Source organism: Asparagus officinalis, chromosome 1, assembly GCF_001876935.1.
Source record: "Asparagus officinalis chromosome 1, Aspof.V1, whole genome shotgun sequence".
Lineage (NCBI taxonomy): Eukaryota > Viridiplantae > Streptophyta > Magnoliopsida > Asparagales > Asparagaceae > Asparagus > Asparagus officinalis.
Genome location: NC_033794.1, coordinates 19,502,390 through 19,516,855, shown reverse-complemented (window position 1 = coordinate 19,516,855; position 14,466 = coordinate 19,502,390). Strand labels below are relative to the sequence as shown.

General features: G+C 35.0%; 1 protein-coding gene across 4 annotated transcripts in view; it reads left to right on the top strand.

The window, feature by feature from the left end:
• The window catches only part of LOC109820503 (4-hydroxybenzoate polyprenyltransferase, mitochondrial), a 14,309-nt gene continuing 2,096 nt past the window's right edge, over window positions 2,254–14,466 (top strand). For 2 of the 4 annotated variants that reach the window (XM_020386667.1, XM_020386660.1), the window contains exons 1-8: window positions 2,254–2,698; window positions 5,028–5,163; window positions 5,533–5,654; window positions 5,930–5,999; window positions 7,143–7,292; window positions 7,438–7,573; window positions 7,672–7,768; window positions 9,969–10,041. In XM_020386667.1, the coding sequence (XP_020242256.1) occupies window positions 2,286–2,698; window positions 5,028–5,163; window positions 5,533–5,654; window positions 5,930–5,999; window positions 7,143–7,292; window positions 7,438–7,573; window positions 7,672–7,768; window positions 9,969–10,038 (1,194 nt within the window). In that variant the 5' untranslated portion in view covers window positions 2,254–2,285 and the 3' untranslated portion in view covers window positions 10,039–10,041. The remainder of the gene's footprint in view (window positions 2,699–5,027; window positions 5,164–5,532; window positions 5,655–5,929; window positions 6,000–7,142; window positions 7,293–7,437; window positions 7,574–7,671; window positions 7,769–9,968; window positions 10,042–14,466) is intronic. The other 2 variants (XM_020386677.1, XM_020386670.1) reach the window with 1 other exon arrangement.

Here is a 14,466-nt window from a genome sequence, read left to right as displayed (position 1 = left end):
TATACATATATACTACAATATCACTCAACAAGCAATTAGTACTGATAATGGTGGTTGTAAATCATCATCAAAACATAAGGGCTAACAGTTACATCCCTAGTGCCATGATCGAGAGAGATGTAAGCTTTTAAACTAAATTAAAATGGCAATTCTTTTTTTATTAAGATATTATTTGCTAAGTTATGTATATATTGATTAAGTCGCAGATCAATGTTTTTGATGAGATTGACGCTGATATAAATGAGCATATCAATGATATTTATGATTCGACGGTGTTAAGGATCTTTAATAGGATCAGACAGAGAATAGCAAACATGTTCCATAAAAATCATGTCGACGAGTTTGAAGGCCGCGAGGACAGGTCAAGCTAATTTGGTCAAGTGTACACGCGAAGACGTAGGACAAGTCAAAGGGCAGAGCATGAAGATGGAGCCGACACTTCTCATAGAACGGCACATGCTGATGGAGTCGACACTTCTCGGCCTCATACACAACTAGATACCCAGATCATCGATGCTCATCATCATGGAAAGAAGGGGCGGGGATGGGAGGGAGTGAGGGGAAGGGGTAAGTGAGGGAGAGGAAGGAGAGGATGACTTTTGGGATGTATGTGAAATTTAACAGTATGATTATGAATTTCAAGAACGATATGGTTAGATTGTTCAAATTTATTACTTTTGTGTATCGATTATTGTTTATATATGTGATTTTCGTGTGTATTATTTGATTCATGTTTGAATTTTATGAATATTGTTATAATTCAGTATATATGTGATTTTCGTGTGTATTGTTTGATTCATGTATATTGTTGTGAATGAGACATAAATTTCATGTATATTGTTGTGAATGAGGCGGAAATATTCAAGTATATTGTTATAAATTTTTTTTCATGTATATAAAAAACATGCACACATTCTATGCATATTTTTTGAAACCTGCAACTCCATGGGATTTCAAAATCCTATGAAGTTGCAGGCTAAATTCTAGAGAGCAATGTTCTCTGGAATTTAGCCTTGTTGATGTTTTAGTGATCACACGGTCAAATGTATTTGTTATTGGATGGGGTTGTTGAGTGTTGATGAGGGGTTGTTTTCTTCCCCGACTTTATGTCTGGTTCTGAGTAGGGTAGCTGAAAAATCTGCACAAAGTAGAAACATGTGAGAGGACGAGGCTTGAATCCCCCGTAGTTCCTCCGACGATCAAGTCAGCTGGTGAGTTTGAGTGGGAAAAATAAAGAACTGTCTGTGTTCTTGTGTGTGCATTATGTTTGCTTAAAGATCAGATTTGTGAATCCAAAAAGATAAGATCTAAGATTAGATCCAGATTCTGATCCTAAAAAAAGATCCCCTCCAAGTTCAAATAGTGCATCTATTTATACCGAGGGTATAAGGGTAGATTGGCCACTTCGGTCCGAACATAGGATGACAGTGGCGAAGTGTGGGCCGACGTCTGAGTCAGCACCTACTTTATAGGTGTCGGTTGGCGACTGCGCGATTAGCTCAGCGTTAAATGGGAAGTGATAGGAGGTATGGTGGTGCATACGTGGTCCAATGAGTCATGAAAGCTATCAAGGCTAGAGGCATGATGCGCCCGTCATGCATTAAATGCGATGCTGACACGTTGCCAGGGGAGAGACTCGAGGCTGAAGTTGTCATTTAGCTTCGTCGAGAAGTAATGCCTTTCGAGTCGTCCTCGTGAGGCGTCAAATATCCGGTCGAGCGGGCTCATGGCGAGTCGTCTTCGACAAGAGGGTCGACTGGTACCGCCTTTCGAGTCGACATTAAGTAATGTCGACCCGACGAGTCGGCTAAGTTGGAATTCTCTCTGGTCTCTGGCCGCCAACTTGATTGGGGCATTGGATACATAATTACACATGTCCGTTACTTAGCAGTGAGTTACACTTTGACGAATGTGAACACCATAACAAGCCTGAAGCTTTACTAGGATTTAAAATCCTGTGAAGTTTAAGCTTCACGAGATTTCAAATCCCGTAAAGTTAGCTTTTGCTTCCCCAATCAACACACTAATGGAGGGCTTAGACTTCACGAGATTTCATATCCCGTGATGTTTTTGATGTTTCTTCATCATTTTCAACCCAATTTCAGCTAGGTGGTTGAAACTGGATTGAAAATAATAATTATTTTCAAAATAAGTCGTTTTTTACAAGTAAGTTTCTAAACGGGTGTATTTTGAAAATTTGTCCCTTATTTGGATCGGCCCCTAATCAATTTATATTTTTGGTTCCCAGCGCTTCATCGATCTTCTGCTTGCCAATATATAAAAAAATGGCGCTCCGCCTCTCCCGCCTCCGCAAGGTCCACCAACCCCTCTCCATCTTCTCCGTCGCCCCCCACTCCCAAAACCCTAACCCTAACCCTTTCAATCCCCTCCCCATCTCCCTAACCCACCCCAAAACCCTAGAAACCCTACTCTTCTCCTCCAGTAACCCTAGAATCGCCTCGCCGCCGCATCGCCGGATCTTGGACTGGTTCGTATCCAACATCTCGATCGCTTCGATCTCCAGCTCGTCGCGATCTACGAAGGAGGAGGTTGACAAAGAGAGATCGGGGGATCCGAAGGATTTCAGTTCGAGCTCGTGGATCGATCTGTACTTGCCGAAGGCGACGAGGCCGTACGCGATGCTTGCGAGGCTGGACAAGCCGATTGGGACGTGGTTGCTAGCTTGGCCTTGCATGTGGTAATTGCGATTTAAGTGCATTTGGTGGAAGATGCAAATTTTAAATTGTTAGTCGTGGTTTAAGTACTAGTTATGAGCTAAATTGCTACTTGTTCAGTTAGGGAAGAATTTATTTGCTTTTTGTATTGATGATGCTAGAGGCTTAGAACAAATCAACTTTAAGGGCTTGATAGGGGATAGAAGAGGTTACCCTGAGATATACCAACCCATATCAAGTATATAGTTATCATACAGGACAGGAAGTGGGGATACTATGCACGATCCGGAAGAAAGAAACATATATCCTATGTGAAAATTAACTGCATGACAAGCCTTTTCAGCTATGTTAGAAATTTTAATTAAATAAGAAGAAAAGGCTTGTCATGCAGTTAATTTATGTGATACTCGAAAAGCCTTTAAAGCAAGATTTATGTGATACTCGAAAAGACAGGAAACAGTTAAGTGAATATAAATCTTATTGTGCTATGATTAGTAATGTGCTCATTCTCCATATAACTTTTTCAATTGAGTTGTTATTACAAAAATTCTATTTCAATATCAGTTCAAGTAAAGTTAGTTTCCCCTTTTGAACAGTTACTATTTCTCCAAACTAGAAAGAGTACTTTCTAGAGTACTTTCCAAACTAGAAAGAGTAGTGTCACATGAGCTCATACAAGATAAGTAAGCACAATGTATTATTAAAATATCATATATGGGTGTCAGAAACAACTATTGTTTTTGGACATCCCATGACGTGATTATTGTAAACTAGTTTTCCTAATATGATTGTCTTATTCATACCCATGAGTGTGTCATAATTATTATTACACAACCTATTTGGCATATGTGTGGGTATTGGATTAAGGTTGATTATGCCAATTGCTATAGTGATTTATAATTAGGTCTGGTCTAGGATTATGATGTAACGTGTTCGGGTAAAATTTGGTTTTTTTCAATATTCACAAATTAGTGCTTAGGTTAAGGCTTAGGATATTGGTTTCTTAAGATACGATAGAGGTGATAATAAATTGGGTTAAAGATATGTATAGATCAATTTTATGATAACCAAGGCAATCAACGCTCTACGAAAAGATTTGTATGTCTAGGGAAGCCATGTGTATTTGGTTCCTTCCACTGGGAGGCCTGGGGGATATACATAATGCTACATTGTGAAGAAGAAATTTTAACAAATAGAATACATGATGATCTCTGGGTCATATTGGAGCAACCTTACTGTTGTTGAAGCCTCACGCTATACGAACTTGATTTGTGTGCAGAGGAGGTAATAAGACCCACAGAGTGTTCTGTATAGTGGTTTTAAGGTTAAATTCAAGGAGTAAAAACCATTGTTGTAGGCTATGGAATGTGGATTATGTGTACTTAGAGGTGTTTGAAAGTGTTTTTCGAGGGTTTATGAAGCGAGCGACAAGTCAACAAGTGTGCGTATAGGAGGATAAACTTTTCTATTGTAGGTTACGTTTCTATCACATTGGAAGATAGAATCTCTTGGGTGCTAAGAGAAATTCCTAGTGACAGGGTGTATGGACCAGATGGCTTTGCACAGTTGAACCCTGATTCAATCTATAAACTGAGTCACTGAGCTAGGTCTTCTTCATACCTCAACATATCCCATGTTGTGATAAAAGAGGGTAGTATAATGCAATTAATGAAACATTAGGAGAATAAAGCGCAGCTGAAAATTAGATCTACATGCGTGGCATATTAGTGAATTTTTTGGTCTTCTACCTCTTCAATTAAGCCTATTCTCAGTCATACGCTCCAAAGTACTTAGTTCTTTTATCTGAGAAAGTCTAGAGGAAGTGAAGATGATGAGACTCACAATGAGAATTACAATCTCCTCCTGACCATTTCAATACCTATCAGTAAAATTCTAATGGATTTGTGTACTTTGTCTCTCTTCTTCTTCTTCATATATATATATATATATATATATATATATATATATTATATATATATATATAGGAACTTGGTACCAAGCACAAATTTTGTGCTTGGTAGTAAGGTGTCTCATTATCATCCACTCTCCAACCATGTGAATGTAGTCCCCCATTTGAACGGGTGGATGGGAATGAGCCACCTCACTACCATGTACAAAAACATGTACAAAAACTTGTGCTTGATACCAAGGACCTCCATATTGCACACGCATACATATCCTTGTGTACGGGTGGGTGTATGGGTGGGTGGGTGCGAGCGTGCGTGCGTTGTCTGTGTCAGTTTTATTGGTCATCTGGAGTCTTAAGAGAGTTGGCTATTTGAAATTGTTAACTAATGAATTAAGTCAATAATAGAAATATGAAGATTGATGCCCTTTGATCTTTAAAACTAGGTCAATCACCATGGCGGCAAGCCCAGGACAAATTCCTGACTTAAAGATGTTAGCACTGTTTGGATGTGGTGCTGTGCTTCTCAGAGGGGCCGGTTGCACTGTTAATGACCTGCTTGACCGTGATATTGATGTTAAGGTAGTATTCGTTTATTTGATTTTTCTCTCTTCAAAGAAAACCAAAGAAAAACAGAAAGAAAGACGGAATTAAATATCTAATGTGGTCAAAGCCCTAAATACTCATTCAAAGAAAACAAGAAAGAAGTAATCAACAGTCATGGCTGTTTATAACTAAAGTGGTCAAGGTTTCTAAATACTCAGATAGGCTTTTTCAGCATATAGAAGTTTCTTGATTTAATATTTAAATACTCTTGATTCTATAAAAATTTTAATTTAGCTCCTTTGTTCCTTCAGATCTCTTAAACACACAATGGAATACATCTCCTGAAATTCTTTATTAATTTAATTGTTGTTTGATTGCTTGTACAATGTTTCTGTTCTACTATAGGTGGAGCGCACCAAATGCAGACCCGTCGCTTCTGGTACATTGACGCCATTTCAGGGGATTAGCTTTCTTGGCTGCCAACTCTTACTGGGTCTCGGAATCCTTCTTCAACTCAATAATTATAGGTAGCTAACAAATTATACTCGATAGTTTCTCATGGAAGTTCCGTTAGCTTTTTGTTAATTTGTAGTCACTTGTTAGTTTTATTGGTACTTTAATTTGCATGTATGGAACCTTCAACCTGTTAAGTCATTATCAGACTTCCTGTAAAGTTCTTTATTTTGATATATGTTTTTGGTATGTTGTCAGAGTAGTCAGCGTTGCAATTAAACATTACCTTTTTCTGCTTATTTTGGAGTTGTGCAGCTATAAGCCTATAACTGCTTTTTTTTTCATGTAGCCGCATCCTGGGGGCATCATCTTTGCTTCTTGTCTTTTCCTATCCTCTAATGAAGAGGCTGACATTTTGGGTAAGGATTATTTACATTATTCTTAGCGTTTTAAATATCGGCCGATAAACTGATATTATCGGCGATTTATCGGCTTTGGGGGCCTTCTGCTATGATAAGTTTGATTTTAAATCGGTTATCGTTTTTGGATGTTTATCGGCGATAATGCGGCGGTAAAGTGATTTATCGGCCGATATTGTCAGCTAAAAATATCGGAATTATCGGTCTTTGGTTTGGGTTTGGGTTTGCTCTTTGGATGTTTCAGTATTATAAACTATTTATTGCTTTTGGAACTTGGTTGTTTTGGTGATTAGCTTATGTTTGTTTATAAATATTGACATGGCTCATAACTACTAAATCTCAACTTAGTAAGTTAGTTTGTAATCTCGTGATTACACAATAATTATGTTGATGATTCTTCATTCTTTATGTTATCTTGTTATTTGCTTGTATGTTATTCCATTTTTACTAACTATACATTCGAATGGTTTCATCGTGCGAGTCGTGCGACCAAGAAACAAGTTTCTACCATTAGTTAGTGATCCTCAACATGATTATTTACATTTTGGTATGTTTATATTTTATTAAGTATGGTTAGATTACATTTAAGGATATTATATTATGTATAAACACCATCCAATAATATCACTCCGATAAATACTAATCCCCGATATCTGCTATCCGATATGGATTTTACCAGTCCGATAAATCCCCGATAACCGATATTTAAAACCTTGATTATTCTTTAGTTGTTTGTTTGGCAGGGGTTGATGATTCTTCATTCTTTATGTTATCTTGTTATTTGCTTGTATGTTATTCCATTTTTACTAACTATACATTCGAATGGTTTCATCGTGCGAGTCGTGCGACCAAGAAACAAGTTTCTACCATTAGTTAGTGATCCTCAACATGATTATTTACATTTTGGTATGTTTATATTTTATTAAGTATGGTTAGATTACATTTAAGGATATTATATTATGTATAAACACCATCCAATAATATCACTCCGATAAATACTAATCCCCGATATCTGCTATCCGATATGGATTTTACCAGTCCGATAAATCCCCGATAACCGATATTTAAAACCTTGATTATTCTTTAGTTGTTTGTTTGGCAGGGGTAAGTGATATTCTTGTCTGGGTTATACTTTTATAACAGCCTCAAGCATATTTAGGTTTGACCTTCAATTGGGGAGCTCTATTGGGATGGGCTGCCGTTAAAGAAAGTCTTGATCCTACAATCATCCTTCCATTGTATGCTGCTGGTGTTTTTTGGACACTTGTATACGACACGATATATGCACACCAGGTACTTTTGATCCAAGAATTTTCCCAGTGGCAATATCTTCACATATTCCTTTATTTATGTAATGTTTCCTTGTTTTGTTGTAGCATCTTGTACCATGTTTAATCTCTGATGGAAGTTAGGAATAACCTATAAATTTAATATTCAGGATATAGAAGATGACTTGAAGGTGGGTGTAAAGTCTACTGCATTGAGATTTGGGAGTTTGACGAAGAACTGGATTAGTGGGTTCGGGATTGCATGTATTGGTAGCCTTGCACTCAGTGGATTGAATGCAGAACTTGGTATGCACTGATATTACCTTGCCTGTAACACTGTTTTCTCTTAAATGAATGCAAGATCTCCATTAAGTGTAAAGGAGTGACCATGTTTTGTATGGCAGCCTGGCCATACTACCCATTTCTAATGGCTGCAGCTGGTCAATTAGGATGGCAGATTTGGAATGTTGACTTGTCTAACCGGGCAGACTGCAATAGAAAGTGAGTTACAATGCAATTTAAGAATTTAAATGCAATATCAACTTTTCATCTGTTAAGAGTGTTTCTTTTTTTATCATACTTAGGGCCGGTTTGGTTTTTCTTTTTTAGGCTGCTTCTACTTTTTTTTAAGCCGTCAATAATTCAAATTATTGTCTATGGCATTGTCACCCTTTCATTTGTTATTGTGGTTTTTTAATTATGCTTAATAATTCAAATTATTTTTTTAAGAAGGAAAACCAAGTTACAACAAAAACGAAATGCTTCGGAAGCTTGTTTGTGTTATGTGAAAATGTAGCAAGGATGCAATATTTTTGAAATATGTTTTAACTGTCCTAGTATATGTGAAGAATATTCCCTTATATCACATTCCAATATAAACATTTAGGCAATCATATCAATGGCTAGTTTCGATTTGATCTGATATTCTTTCTGATGTGTATGCAAAAGAAAGTCTACGTTAAGATATAGATGCTGTCTGCATTTGGTATTTCAGTGCTTAATAAAGAAACTCAATGCAATCTTTTAATTTTTTTTTTGTTGGGGGGTGGGGGTGGGGGTGGGGGTGGGGGGTGGGGGGGGGGTGGATGGGGTTGTTGGACATTTGGGGAGATAATGTGAATAAGTATTTTTGGACTCCAATTGTGTTATCATTGCATAGATGGAACAAGGATATTACGGTTTTGGTGTTATTAGTTTGTTGGAAGCAAAGTGGTCAATTTTTGGCGGACAATTTTCGTACTTGGGATAAAATTGTCCCCACGCTATATACAAAATTTTTGGCCCTGGCCAAAAAAAAAAAAGAAATTTTTCCGCCATCCTTCATATTTGAAACAACTTATGTTACACTTTGTAGGGAAATGGATAATTTTGAAAACCATCTATGTATAAATAATGAATATATTGTAATTAATATATAGAAATCTATAATAATGATATATAATAAGAATATTATATAATAATGATATTCAATATATATAATATTATATTATAGTGTAATATAAATAAAATATTATATAAATTTAATTTAATATGTATAATTTATTCTATTATATTTTTATATTATTTTATATTACAATACAATATTGTATAGCATCATAGTATAATATAATTTATTAAATTATAATTATTAAACATGTCATATATCATGGTAATGATATTATACATCATATTATATTCATATATTATATCAATATAATGTGATGTATATTGAATTATAATATGATGCTTAGATGCTATAAATATAACATTATAGTCACATATTTTCTATTAAAATATGACGGGATAAATTTATTATTATAATATATTATATGATATTATATTAATTAATAATGTTGAACATACTTTTAGTATAATGTATTATAGTGTATTTACATACATGTATTATAATGTATTAAATATTATGATAAAAAAATTACATCAATTAATTTAGACTTAATTGATAAATAATAGCATAGTCTAGTGCAATGTAATGTATTACAAAAATATATTTTGTTAAATATATGTTACTACATTAACTTAATTACAATATAATAATTTATGATATAATATAATATATATGATATAATATATTATATTAAATGTTATAAGATAATGTAATATATTCATTATATTGTATTATTGAGTATTAAACATACTTATAATAAAAATATTGTGATTATAAATATTATAAATATTGTACTTTATAAATTAAAATAATGTATTATAATGTGTTTAATTATATAGTATTACAATATCTATAAACTAATGTAATTTTAAATGGTAAATGAATATCATATTTCAATAAGGTGCTACGTCATCAATTATCCTACTCAAATTGTTCCAATCCTACTTCGAAATTGTCCCGTTATCCCAGTTTATCTCACTTAATCCCACTCCAACTATCCCAATGGGTTAAAATTGTTCCATTGGGACAATTGTTCCATTTGGCCCAAATTGTCCTAATGAATAAGCCCCCAAGGTTTGAAATCACATTGTGTGACTACCCTGTGGCACTATGCATTTCATGCATTGCTTTGTTGGTCTTTTTTTCATGCAGAGACAATTACACAAGTTCACTATTCTGTTGCGTTAACCTTTAAGCATCTAAAGCTTTTGGCTGTTTTTAATTATGAAAATATACTTTCTATAAGTTATCATTTGCCTTTTTTTTTGCACTTTCAACAGAAAAGAGTCTGACCATTTCACAATATTTTCTTGCTAGATTTGTTTCCAACAAGTGGTTTGGAGCTTTTGTATTTAGTGGGATTTTATTTGGTCGGCTTGCGTCGTGACAGGTAATCAACATTTAGTCATATGATGTCTGTGCTATCGTACATAACGAGGAAATATGAATTTTTCCAAGACAGGCAGAATGAACATATCAGAAACATACACATCTTTAGACCTGATGAATTTCTATGGAGTCAGCAATGTATTTGATGAGTATATATAGAACCTGGTTTACTTGTGAAATGCACATCACTGTTACCTTTAAGTTGAAAATGTCTACAAAGTAATCCTATTGTTAAACTCTTTATTCTAGTTAGAAGAGTGATACTTCTGTTTGACACTTGTGCATTTCTTTGATTAATTAAGTTTTTACCTCCTCTTCTAACATCTGATGTACTAGGCTTGGAGAGGTTAGATTCAGCATAGTTCCATAGCTTTTCCAAGCTAGTATATTGTTTTTTACCTTGATTTTTTGAAGTTTACATACCATTAATGTGTCTGTATATGTTATAGGGATAAATGCTTGTAGTCCCCAAAATAGAGAACCAAATTCGGCCCCCGCCCCCCAACAAAAAAAGACTTGGTCAACAAGCCAAAACCCCCCAAAATCCACTTGTTTATACCTTAACCCCCCTAAATATGGTGTCATGTTACCTCCGATTCAAAAAGGAATAAAAAAATCCCTAAACCACATTTCCTTTTAACCATTACCACTCCCCCCTATTCTCGTACTTCTCTCTCATCTCTTCCATCTCTCCCGACCCCAATTCTAGACCCTAACAAAAAGAAACCTTAACCCAATTACTCATTTGTTTTCTTCTCTGTCAATTTCCCTTAAAAATTGCCATTGTTTTTCTCTGTTCACCTCTTCGTCATCATCCCCTCTCCAACAAAGACTGAAGACCCACAACTGTAGATATTTTCCCCCATTGAAGAAATTAGTGATGACGGATCATAATTTGAAGTTGTGGGGAGATATTTAGGAATGAGATCGGCAGTAGAAAATAAAAATGAGTCAAATGATATTGTGGATAGAGTGACTAAAGGGGACGACATCGCACAACATCATCTTATGCACGAAAGCCTTATTGATTGAGTAGAAGAAGATCCTCAATCTCATCAAGACTATAGCATAAATGATGTAGGCAAAGCTCTATTAGACTTGCAAAAAGAAACTAAGAGGATAGATTTGACAACCAAGAAATCATCTTAAAAGAAGTGAGTTATTAAACATAAGGTTTATTTGTTAAGGATGAGAATTAGTTGTTAACTTTAACCGCTAGTTGTTAAAGTTATGTATTGGTTGTTAATATTATATATTAACTGTTAAGTTTAGCTTTTAGTTGGTAAGTTTATATATTACTTGATAAGTTTTCTGCTCAGTTGTGAATGTTATTTGTTAGTTAAGGTTATGTTTTGATTGTTAAGTTATGTCTTAGTTGTAAAGATTATTTGTTTTAGGAGTATCCTTTATTGGGCTAGGTGCTCTTAACACTTTTAACTTTCTCCTTCTCCTTTCTGTGATAACTTTGGCATTCTCCTTCTCCTTCTCCCTCAAATCTCTTCTTGGTTCTCGATAAACTCTGGCCTTCTTCCTCAACTTCTTTCTAGGTTCATTTAACAAATTTTTAGGTTCTTCTTTAACCGGGGATTTGTATTTTTCAACTTGGGGAATTTCTAAAAGCTTTATCATCATTGTCTGAACTTAGCTTCGGTTGTAGAACCTCTGAGTGAACCACCAATGTCTCAGTTTTACCCAGTTTGTAAGTGAAGGCTTTGATTTAAGAGAAGTTGCAAATTTCTTATTCCTCGTGAGTTGATAGTAACGAAAGTTGCAAATGGGAATTATGACCTTAAGAACTAAGCAATTAAATTAACAAAAAGCAGTAACCTTAACAATGAATTAGATGTTTTAACATTCCTACCATTAATCTTGACAACCAAACAATAACTTTAACAATTAACAGATAGCCTTAACATCTAATTAGTCACATTAACAATTAACCATTAATCTTCACAACCAAACAATTTTAACATCTAATCAGTAACCTTAACAATTAAGTTTTAACCTTCACAACTAAGCAGTAATCTTAACAACTAAGCAATAACATAAACAACTAATTTTTATACTTAACAACTATACAGTAACCTTCACAACACATAACATTAATAAGAAAGCTATAACATTGACAATAGAAAAACTTATAGAATCCAGTTGGATATATTCTTGAAGATATAACTTTTTCTTGCCTTCTTTTTCTTCCAAGGCAGCTTCTACTGCCACATTTCTTTCATTGTACATATAGGTCCCTAAACGATATCCTTCACTTGATCAGTACTATCTAAAATTTGAACAAGTGTCTTGGAACCCCAAGAACTGACGTACGAGTTTCATGAGAAGAGCCTCAACATAATGCGTGGTTAGTGCTGGGGCTGAAACATTGTTCTTCTTAATAAAATCACGCTGTCAAATGCTATTTTTTCTCTCTCTGTTAGGACCCATAAACTCCCGTTCAGTTTAGAACCATGTATGGTGTGTAACCCATTCGATGTCGAATGAGCACTTTATGCCTTATATTCAGTTTGAAATCTGTGAAGACAAACTTCTTCTTCCTCTTGTCTTATTATCTCAACACATGAAATGTGGGTAGATCAATACCAAGGGGGCAAAACGCACGTAATGTTTGAAATTGCATATCTTCATAGGCATCCCAATGCCTTTTATCCATCATTGGAGCGAGCTAGCGCATAAACTCATAATATGCAATAAAGCTCGAGGTAGGACGAAATTCATATACAACCTTTGTTTTGAAAAGAGCAAAATGAACATACATAATTAGTTTGTTATGTAAAATATAAGAAAAGAATAAACTATCTATTAACCGTAACAACTAATTATTAACCTTAACAACGAACAAATAACCTTCATAATTAAGTAAGAACGTAAACAACTAAGACAAACTTAACAATGAATACATAACCTTATCAACTAACAAATAATATTCATAACTAAGCAGAAAACTTATCAACTAATATATACAGTTACCAACGTAAAGCTAACATTAACAACTAAGGTATAAAATTAATAACCAATACATAAGTATAATAACTAACTGTTAAGGTTAACAACTAATTCTCATCTTTAACAAATAAGGCTTCTGTTTAACAACTCACTTCTTCCGAGATGATTTCTTGGTTACCAAATCTTTTTTTTAGTTTCTTTTTGTAAGTCTAATAGGGTTTTGCCGGCATCATCTGTACTGCTGTCTTGATGAGATTGCGAATCTTCTTGTTGATGAATAGGGCTTTCGTGTGGAGAATGATGATGTGCAATGTCAGGGAGAACTTTTTCAATTGTTGCCCTAGCAGTCGTGGGTTCCCCTTTAGTTGCCCTATCCACAATATCATTTGACTTATTTTGCTTTTCCATCGTCGCATCTGTACCTAATTTTCTCCCCACAACCTCAAATTGTGAGTTGTCATCAGTACTTGCTTCAGCAGGGAAAATATCTATAGTTGTGGGTCTTTAGCCATTGCTTGAGAGGGGATGACAACGGAGAGGAGAATGGCGGAGAAAAATGGCAAATTTTAAGGGAAATTGACTGAGAGGAAGACAAGTTGTGTAGTTACACCATATCACAGCGTACCGGAATCTAACTAGTTCTAAAAATTAATGTTCCAACCAAAATCGGCAACCAAATGAAATTAATGTGCGTAGCACGTGCCAGACTTCTAGCCTCTCTTAACTTCAGTTTCCACTGTATAAATTTTAATCTCCTATATTTTTAAATTTTTTTAATCTCCTATATTTTCTTCATACAGCAAATCCTTATGCATATATACGTAGCCCAAGCCAGCTCATTAACACTATTCTGGCGTTAATTCCTCATTCGTTCCTCAAAAGACTCGAAAGAATCATAAAATTGCGAAACAGTAAGTCTACTCTTAAAGAGCCAAATTAGTTTTGGAAGCTGAAATTCACTGATAGCCTTCAAGGCTAGTTAATTGTATGTGCTCAAAGCAGTCTACTCCACTTAAAAACTGTACTTCTCTCATTGAGATTTGTTTACAGTGTATAACAGTGGTATGTAATTTTATCTTTACACATAAAAATAATAATTTATTGCACTATCTCAATAACGGAGAGCTGAATGACTTGTTACCGTCACATGAAATGTAGACCTGATGGAAGGTTGGTATGGCAATGGGATTGCATTTGACTGAAGGTCAGAAATGAGATTGAAAGAAATGGTAACATTGAGTTAGGGTCTTTTTTGTTAGGATTTAGAATTGGGGGTGGGAGAGATGGAAGAGATGAGAGAGAAAGGGAAGAGCACTAGGAGAATAGGGGGGAGGGGTAGTGGTTAAAGAAAATGCTAGTTTAGGGATTTCCCCCCTTTTTTGAATCACAGGTGTCATGGCACCATATTTAGAGGGTTAAAGGCATAAACAAGTGGATTTAGGGGGTTTTGGCTTGTTGACCAAGTCTT